Source organism: Sinocyclocheilus rhinocerous, unplaced genomic scaffold (genome assembly GCF_001515625.1).
Source record: "Sinocyclocheilus rhinocerous isolate Xijiao unplaced genomic scaffold, SAMN03320098_v1.1 scaffold140, whole genome shotgun sequence".
Classification (NCBI taxonomy): domain Eukaryota; kingdom Metazoa; phylum Chordata; class Actinopteri; order Cypriniformes; family Cyprinidae; genus Sinocyclocheilus; species Sinocyclocheilus rhinocerous.
Window position 1 is genome coordinate 2,047,004 of NW_015642053.1, and position 9,953 is coordinate 2,056,956.

The window sequence follows — 9,953 nt, forward strand, 5'->3', positions numbered from 1 at the left end:
TTATCCTCGCAGCACGTCAGTTATTTGGTAATTATTGCAGGGCAAATTAAATGTAATTTTAATTTAATAGGCCTAATAAAAGTAACTTCAGAATAATAATAATAATAATAGGCCTAATAAAAATAAGAATGTAACAGGCCTACATTAATTAGAAATTACAAATATCTTAATATTGCCAACATTTGATGTTTTTGTCAATATCTCTGGCTATCGTCGACACAAGATCATCGTCTTTCGACGCACCCCAGCAAGGGGAGGTTATCGCGGGGCAGACAGCACGCTGCCTGTTACGTCGCTTGGGCTGCCTTGTTGAGCGCAGTGGCACTGAGTACATCATATTTCACACACTTTAAGCTGTTTTATTTTCCAAATGTAATAGGATTAGTCCAACGAATCGAATTGTTCGGTTTGTAATGCATACCGAACCGAAAGCCTTGTACCGAACGGTTCAATACGTTCAATACCCTAATTGTCTCATTTGAATATTTATTTTATCTAGATGGATCTGAGTGAAAAAAAACATCTCTCTTCCTCTCTTTCAGTGGTCATCTCTCTGAGCTATGTGCACCGTTCACAACCCCTGTGGAGGAGGAACCCCTTCAGTAACACATGGTGGTGTCTCACAGTGCCTGTGGTGTAAGTGTTTAATGTAGAGAATGGTTATTTTATTATCAAGTCACATGCTAAAAGTCATTTATTTAGAAGTAAAAAAAAAAATTTAAATTTAAAAAAAAAAGTATTTTCACTTGGCTTGGATCATTTAAAAGCACTTTGTCAATGGTTTTTCTTGCAGGTTGTTGGGACAGGTGGTTCAGGCTGTGATAGATTATCAGTTGTGGCAGGACAGGAGTACAGAGGTGGTCTTCACGCTACATCACATTCCCCTCTTGGTCTGGCTGTTGGTCTCTCTGTCCATCGTACTTGTGGTGCTAATCAATGAAGCAGTAAAACTGCATGAAATCAGGTAAGAGGATAAATCGCTTTAATGTAGAGGGAACAAAAGAAAACTCTGTCATCACTTACTCAGTTTCATGCCATTACCATCCCTAAATGACTTTCTTTCTCTGTTGCTTATTTCATACAATTAACGCATTTATTAAAAAATATATAAATGCACCATGAAAGTAGGCCATTGGACTCATTTAAAATATTCCAAGTCATCTGAAGCTGTATGATAGCTTTATGTAAGGAATAGGCCACAGTGTATACTGTTGTTCAAAAGTTTGAGTTCAGTTAGATTAAAATAATAATAATAATAATAATAGTACTTTTATTCAGTAAGGAAGGACGCATTACATTCATCAAAAGTGACAGTAAAGACAATTATGTTTTAAACTTTCATTATTCTTCAAAAAATCCTGAAAAAAAATGTATCACGGTTTCCACAAAAATATTAAGCAGTTAGAACTGATTTCAACATTGATAATAATAAGAAATGTTTCTTGATCAGCATATTAGACCTAAAAAGTCGTCTAACGATCATGAGTTAATGGCTGCTGAAAATTCAGCTTTGTCATCACAGGACTAAATAACTTTTTAAAACATTATTTTAACAGTTATTTTAATTGTAACAGTTATTTTTTAGTTATTTTAAATTATAATATTGACTAATTCACTATTTTGACTATTTCATTTCTTATGTGATTCCTTTACATTTTAAATAAGCCCAAATCTAGCCTACATAAACCATTAATCATATAACCCACAGTTTATGAAAATATGGCTCTGATTTCAGGGTACGAGTGCGTTACCAGAAGAGGCAGAAGCTTCAGTTTGAGACTAAGCTGGGGATGAACTCTCCCTTCTGACCTGTGTCTGCACCGGACACTTAAGCGTCATGTTCATTTCAGGGGTGGAGAAGATGAAGACTCCTTTGGATTTCCTCCCAACAGAGTGCTTCCTGCAACACCTCCAATGGGCGGAACTCTATTTCTCCCATGAATGCCACTGAGGGCTGCGTTTTTAATCAGTGAGATCCTAAACTATCTTTTGATTTAGGCTTTACTCAAAGTAAAGATTTCATCTGTGTTGTTTGAGGGATGTTCACCTGCATGCTGCTTTGGTTTGGACAGGGTCATTTAATGGAGGGATTGTTTTTCAATGAGGTCATTTCTTTATCCCCTTCAAAACCTGAAACTGTAATGCACGATATAGAGAATATATACCAAAATGTACAATGGAGGGCTAAATTAGCATGATTTTTTTATTAGATGTTGTGAAATGGGGATTTTATTGATTTCCTTTGTTTCAAACACGAGACAGTTGACCGCTCATGAGATGAGCTTTTGCTGTAGGTTCTCTGTGTTCGTATTTTAGCCGTATGGTTCTTTGTCACACTGCTGAGAGGTTTCGTGCAGTTCATTTAGTACGTCATACGAGCTTGTTGAAGCCTGTTTTAACAGGTTATAATGTGAATGTCATCACCACAACTTACCTCATATTCAGAGGGGAAATATTTCATTCTGTTTTCTTTTGTGATCAAGTGAATTCATTTACAAGAATTATCAGCTAGAGCAACTTAGCTGAGAAGCTTAGCTTCCAAAATCAAATGCAGTCAGTGGGAGACTGAGCAAACTCATTTACTAGCCTGCCTAGAATCAGACAGGCTTTAAATTTCATTTTCTCTTACAAATCAATATCAGATGAAATGCATGAGTAGCTGGAATCCTTTTTTAGTCTTCTTTTAAACTCTATTTTTACTGCAAAGTTCTTAAGTTCAATCAAAACAAAGACTTTTTAACCAGGCAAAGCAATAGCTTTCCAGCTGAAGGAAGAATGTTCCAACTTGTTCTAATTCTGTCTACAGTTTTTTTTTTTTTTTCACATATGTGATTGTCAGCCAGAATGCACTGATTACTTTCTTTCTTTCTTTTTTTTTTGCTGCATACATTTGCATGCAAGACAACACTTGCCTGGTTTCTCACCGCACATTTTTTCAAGAGAATTATTTCCGATGTTCTGTAATGAATATATCTAACTCTGGATGGGGTGGGCTTATTTAAAAAAAATTTTTTTGTAATTATTAGTAATTTTTTTTTTCACCCCCATCCAGAGAATTCAGTGTTTACTGGTAAAGAGGGATATTGAACTTTTATTCTGTTCTACCTCTAGCTGATTGTTAATATAATTTAGGCAACGTCATGATTTTAATAGGTTTTATTATTATTTTAATTTATCTCGTTGGGCTGCAGCTATGGAGTATAAGGGGCTCAATTACGGTGTCACCAGATGTGCTTATTTAAAAATACATTCAAATGTATTTTCTGACAGTGACCAGCTAATCTCCAAATTACCAGCATTTATTTTTTTCCAATAGTAGTGCAAATCACTAACATATAGCCTGAAACCTCTGACCTCCTCTAGACTTAATAAAAGGAGAATTTAAAGGGATAGTCCACCCAAAAATGGAAATAGACATCAATACACCCTCATGTTGTTCCAAACCTGTTAGACTTTATTTCATCTGCAGAACATAAAAGGAGATATTTAGTAGAATGTGTTCATTGTTTGTATCCATACAGTGAAGGTCATTCATGTTTAGAATGATATGAGGGTGAATAAATCAGTTTGACTTTTCATTTTTAGGTGAACTGTCCCTTTAAGTTGCTGCTAGACCTGTATAATGTGGTAGATTTTAAAAATGATTGTGTACAGGCATCATGGGACCTCTAGAACCTATACTCAAGAACCCAGTTAGTATTTTCTAAACTGCAAGATGTCTTAATTTATTGATTTCCTGCCGTTTTGTTCCTGTCACACTGTTATACTCAAGTTTAAATCACAAATACATACTGTAATTTCTAATCTAATGTTGATATTTATTTTGAAATGGTTACATATGTCTGTACATCTTAACAGCAAATGATTGCAACCTAGCAGCCTTTTCCATAATGCATCGAGAGATTGTTATAGGCACTGAATGTTCATAAGTGTACATAGTGCATTTTTGCAATGCATGTTACATGCTTTCTTCTACTTTTCCTGCTCATTCAACAGGAAGGTGGGTCTTACGATGTGTTTAGAGGTTATACTGCCCCATTACATAACTGTTGCTGTGGTTCGATGTTTTCGTTCAGAATCACTGCTGTGTAACTAAGCCGCCCAAATACAGACGTAATGGAGAAATCAAAAAGTAAATAAAGTAGTTAATTTTTAATTGGTGCTAAATCAATGGTATAAATATGTACAATTAAGAAAATTGTAAAATAGCATATCAGTATAGGGCGAAAAAAATTTTTTATAAGCACTGATCTTCTGTTATGTACAAATGGTAGTAACAGGAAAAATGTTTTGGGAGCTGTGTTTTTTGTACAGTAATTTTTGGGTAATTATTTTTGAAATCTTCTCTCTTCCCTTATTTCCTGATGTATGCATGATAAAGACCATAAGAATGCAAGGTTTTCTTGATTTACTCATCTGCTGAACATTGAATATGTTTCATGCATGGATTAAAATGTTGCTGATGTTTTTCCATCAGTCAGAAAATCTGTCATCTTTAAGCCAGGAGTGTGAATCAGGCCCTTTTAGGGGGCTGTGCAGAACCTCTCTGCAAAATACATGCCCGGGCTACAACCTACACTGATTGACCCAATATATGTGCTATTTATGAATGTTCATAAGATTTATAAATGTTGTACAGTTTGTATTTTTTTATGATGTCTTTAACATTGATTTCTCCCCTTCCCCAGAGATCATTTGTGGCCAATGTTATATTAATAAATATGTTCATTAAAAAAAAGGTGTGCTCTTTCATTAAGAAAGTCTCTTATGATATTGTAATATTCAACTGTCCAAGTCATTTCATCCATTCTGCCAAAGTCTGCAGTTTTACATACGGCAATATTTGAAGGAATCGTTTACACAAAAATGATCATTTGCCAAAAATGTACTCTTGGGCCATCAAAGATGTAAATTAATTTGTTGCTTCATTGGATCAGATTTGAAGACGAAATTTAGCATTACATCATTTGGATCAATGGATCATCTGGAGTGAATGGGTGTCATCAGAATGAGAGTTTAAAAAGCTGACAAAAACATATTAATTCATACATAATCCACACGACTTAAGTAAACGTCTTGTGAAGTGAAAAGCTGCATGTTTGTAATAAATAAATCCATTATTAAGGTATTTTAACACTAAACTGATGCTTCTGGCCAAAATACGAGTGCATATTGGTCCACAATAATACTTCTTTCAGAGATATGGGCAAAACCAATATGCTTTAATATAGTTCAGATATTTTATATTTCACATTCTGTTACTGTAATAACTGGAAGAGTCGTTAGTGATGAAATACTGACTGAAAAAGTTACAGGAGTTTTAATATTCAGATTTTCTAAAATACAATTTTAAAGTTTATTTATTTTATTATTTACTTATTCAATTTTATAAACATAAAAATCACATTCCATGATTGGACTTAAATCAAGACTTGATTATGCCATCAAGGTTGTAAGAAATGATTACGCCCACTGTGTGTTGCTATAATCGTCCAATAGGGGGCGTTGTCTGCACCAGAGGTGCCACAACATCAGAGGTTGTGATTGGATCTAGTGGTTGACAAGCGGGATAAATATATACGGATGGGTCAAAAAAATCCAGATTCTGGGTATACAGCAGCAGCCATATATATTCCCTATTTTAAATATAGTATAGTTAAAAGGTTATCTAACGAGGTATCTGTATTCACAACAGAAATGATGGCAATTCTAATGGCTCTGCAGTGGGTGGAAGAAATCAGTCCTATAAGTGTAGTAGTTTGTTCAGATTCATATTCAGTATTAAACAGTTTAAATAGTGGGAAATCAGCATCTAGACAGGATATACTTTATGAAATTTTACAGAATTTATATAGAATAAACCAAACAGGAGTAAGAGTAGAGTTTTTATGGATACCTGCCCATGTAGGTGTAGAAGGAAATGAGGAGGTGGATAAGCTGGCCAAGTCAGCATTGAGAAAAGAAGAGATTGACATAGAAATTCCTTTAAGTAAAACAGAAGTAAAAGGTATTATTAAAACAGCAGTTGGAAGTATGTGGCAAGACGTATGGAATAAAGAGTCAAAAGGGAGACACTTATTTAGCATTCAACAGAAAGTGGGGATTGAAAGAAAGGTATATGGAAACAGAAGAGAAGATACTGTTATAACCAGGATCCGTATAGGACACTCTAACCTTAATTATTCATTGTATATAATAGGAAAAAGTGAGTCAGATAGCTGCAGTTACTGTGGAATAACAGAAACAGTTGAACATGTGCTTTTACATTGTGAGGCATATAATAGACAAAGAAAGCAACTTGTTGAAAAACTAAGAGATATGGAAATCAATGACATTTCAGTTATGAATATATTTCAGAATGCACAGAAACATCTAAGGGTTTATGATTTTCTTCTAAAATATCTGAGAGATACAGATTTGATTAGAAGAATTTAGTTTTTTTAATTTATTTTTATTTTATTTTTTTTTTATTTTTTTTATTAGTAGTATATAATATATTCGTTCATCGAGGCCTCACACTCCATCCCAGTAGGTGGCGGAAATGCACCTTAAGCTGGTTTGCCAACCGCCATTAAACATAAAAGAAGAAGAAGAAGACAAGCGGGCATTTGGCCAATCATAGTTGAAAGGTTAACTGTGCGTACTGCGTACTCAAGAATTGAAGCACGGCAGCGCCGGTGGATCAGCAGCAGCACGCTGAAGGGTGTCATAAGATCATTTGAAGGACTCGCTACGTGGGTTTCTTCACATTTTATACCCTTTTAGAGGTAAATATATCGGAATATCTGTTTTAGTGCTTTATCTGGTTCTGGTGTTTATGCATTAGGCGTCCGAGGAAGATGCCATTTGAAAACCCAAACGACCTACTGTATATGTTGCAAAGGCACGACCCAAGCCAAACAAACCTGTCAGACGTAGGCTTTTAAAACAATTAGGGCTTTAAAAACGCGGGGTTGATTGTTTGAAAAGGCGAGAAATGCACATCCATCACGCGCTAACAGACGCTGCATTAACAATTGCACACGCATATTCACGTACATGATCTTGATGCACAACAGGTCCTGTTTTTATGTGCATGTATCTGATAATGGTGCAGTGATACAAGCTAAAGCTTCAATGAGCAAAAGAAAAAGCAGCAAAGGTAGATGTTACTGATGCACATGAATGCCGTCTTGTTTATATTTGCACATGCTAAACCAGAGAGAGAATGCAGTAAAGTGAAGCAGACCTACATTCAAAGAAAGTCTGGTTTGGCCTAAGTTACATCTATGGCTAGTGACCCTACTGACTCCACCCAAATCTGAGTTTTACATATTTGCTGATAGATAATCTGATTAAGTTGGTTTAAAATGGTTATTATGTGAACCACTTGACAAAAAGTATATTTGTGGATTATAATAACAGAGCAAGAAGTTATTTTATTTATTTTTTTGGTTCAAGAAGCTTTTACAATATAATTCTTTAATATGGCTATCAACACTTTTGGTTATTCTGCCACATGTGCAGCAGATGTGCATCTTTTCAAATGCAAAATAATACCCCAGAAATACATCAGATTAGGTTGCATCATGCAGTGTTATTTTAGTATTGTTTATATAATACAGCATTCATTGATATTTTAAATGACCTCTTATTTTATATTTTCAGTTTGCATTTTAGGTTTCAATCAATGTTTCCATATTTTTTTCTTCCTAAGATTTTAGTCACTCTTAAGGTTAGTTGTCAACTTAACTTTTCAAAATGTAAGTTTTTCTAAAAAGTATAGGTTTATTTTATTTCTGCTTTATTTTAGTTACTGAAATCGTTTTTTAACGGTTTCTGGTTTAGTTAAAAATAACAACAATGGTTGCATATAATTTATTAATCTCTAAATTAAAAGAAAAATGGCTTATTTCGAGGGCTTCTCAAACTGCAATATTACAACTAAACATTGATTTGGCTTCAAATGAAATGTCAAATGACCATCAATATGCATTTGCTGTTTTTGTCTCTTTTGTATTTTAAAAATAAAAAGAAGTGGTGTATTACATGGTGCATGTGCTTGTTAGGGTTATTTATTAGTTCCCCCAATTGAGGAGCTCCTGACATGCTAAAAGGAATCGGGATGGTGCCTTCAGCTGGTGTTTGTATTTAATTTATATTTCACTCTTTTGCCTGTTCCTCCTGCTGAAGAGAGGCAGCACAGGAGGTTTGAGGTCCAAGATGGACGTGGACGTCCCTAAACCACCCCGTGTGTTTCTGAGCTACAGACCCACTGCCCTGTTTTCACAGTGAGAATCATTCTGCATGGTGTTGCTCCTGTGTGTGTCTGCAAGATGGATGCCCACCACCGCTTTATGCATCAATACTGCGCTGAAGCTCTGCTTTATCCTTCAGCTGATGCAGTTTTTGCAGAAATACCTCATGCAAATGCAAATACTTTGATTAGCGGTTTCATTGGGTCAGGGAGATTAGAAGACAAAACATGTCGTTATTGCAGCTTTGTCCAGTCCACTGCTTTGCTGTGTGCTTGGAACTTTAAAATCTCATTTAATAAAACCAAGACTGTGTTGTTAATTGTCGTGTTTGAAAGATCTAATGTGTTTCCACAGCCTGTAATGTCCTAAATCCAATTATAGAGTCTTAGTGTTTGTTAAATGTGATCTTTGTTCTCCTTATTTAGCCAACTGGGTAACAAAAAATAGGCTAGCTATAACTAATCTCATAAATGAGTGCTCAAATAGTAACTTTTGATGAAAGTTCTGCAGATTTTGTTCTGGGAGTGAAAGACAACCAGAAGACGCGTCTTTGCCGTTGTCATCAACCATTCATTTGTGTTGCATGGCGCTACTAAGAAAGCCCATGTAAAATCGTACATGGTGCGGACTAAAGTTCAGGTGTTGCTCAGCTCTGTTCGTGGACCTTACAGCTCGTTCTGCGTCTCTAGGTGGAGTTTACCGGTTGGTCCGACCCAAGTGATGGCCGCAGTGAAAGATGGACCGTGGAAGAGCCTGAGCTCTGGGAAGAAAGTAGCTTTGGCTGCCGGCCTTTCTGTGGGGGCCACGGTGGGATACCTTGTTTACCGTCACATTCGAAGCAGCAGTGGTGAGTTGTGAACTCTAGCAAGCTTTTTTTAATGCTCTGATCAATTGCCATGTGCTGACATACGTTTTCCACTCACGGATGGTCAAAATGATATTGTTTTGTAAGTATAAAAGTGATAGTATAGTGTTGATATTCTTTATTCCATTATTTGATTTCTGTAGTGCAATGCCAAAGCAAAGAGGAGTCCAGAATATCTGTTCCCCTTGACGTGTACCGATCTATTGCAAGATATCAGAGCACCTTTCTAGACATAGTGAGTGTTTGTTCGGTCTTTTTGCATGGCACTAGAACTATACAGTATATGCAATATAGACCGTTCAAAAGTTTGGGGCCTGTAGGATTTTTAAAATATTTTTGCAAGAATCTCTTAGGCTCACCAAAGCTGCGTTTATTTAATCAATTGTAAAATTGGGAAATGATTCGTTTAAAATAGCTTTCTTTTTTAATATATTTTAAAATATAATTTTATTATTGTAATAATAAAGCTGAATTCTAATATACTGATTTGGTGTGGTTATTTGTTTATTTATTTGGAAACTGTTTTTTCAGGATTCTTTGATGAATAGAAAGTTTAAAAGAAAAGCATTTATTTAAAATTAGGGCTGCACAATTAATTGAATTTCTAATCGCGATTATAATTATGGATGCCACAATTACGTAATCGTTCAAACCGGCAATTAATCGTTCAAAGTCCACTTATGTTATTCTGCACGCTTAAGATATGTTTTTTTATTTCTACATGTTATCTTAAGGGTTTTTCCATTGTTTTAGTTTTAGTATAACATTATAATACCATTCATATTTTTACTCTTTTTATAATTTAAAGGGGTCATATGATGCTATTTTAAAGATCATTATTTTGTGTATTT

At 35.1% G+C, this 9,953-nt stretch overlaps 2 protein-coding genes across 5 annotated transcripts in view; both read left to right on the forward strand.

Annotated features, from left to right (window-relative positions):
• The window catches only part of LOC107755493 (transmembrane protein 94-like), a 26,227-nt gene extending 22,794 nt beyond the window's left edge, over nt 1-3,433 (forward strand). For both annotated transcript variants that reach the window (XM_016572296.1, XM_016572297.1), the window contains exons 30-32: nt 543-636; nt 794-964; nt 1,736-3,433. In XM_016572296.1, coding sequence (XP_016427782.1) covers nt 543-636; nt 794-964; nt 1,736-1,808 — 338 coding nt within the window. In that variant the 3' untranslated portion in view covers nt 1,809-3,433. The remainder of the gene's footprint in view (nt 1-542; nt 637-793; nt 965-1,735) is intronic.
• A 3,194-nt stretch (nt 3,434-6,627) lies between these two features.
• The window catches only part of LOC107755494 (tudor and KH domain-containing protein-like), a 14,025-nt gene continuing 10,699 nt past the window's right edge, over nt 6,628-9,953 (forward strand). The window contains exons 1-3 of one of the 3 annotated variants that reach the window (XM_016572300.1): nt 6,628-6,767; nt 8,927-9,084; nt 9,246-9,337. In XM_016572300.1, the coding sequence (XP_016427786.1) occupies nt 8,958-9,084; nt 9,246-9,337 (219 nt within the window). In that variant the 5' untranslated portion in view covers nt 6,628-6,767; nt 8,927-8,957. The remainder of the gene's footprint in view (nt 6,768-8,926; nt 9,085-9,245; nt 9,338-9,953) is intronic. The other 2 variants (XM_016572299.1, XM_016572298.1) reach the window with 2 other exon arrangements.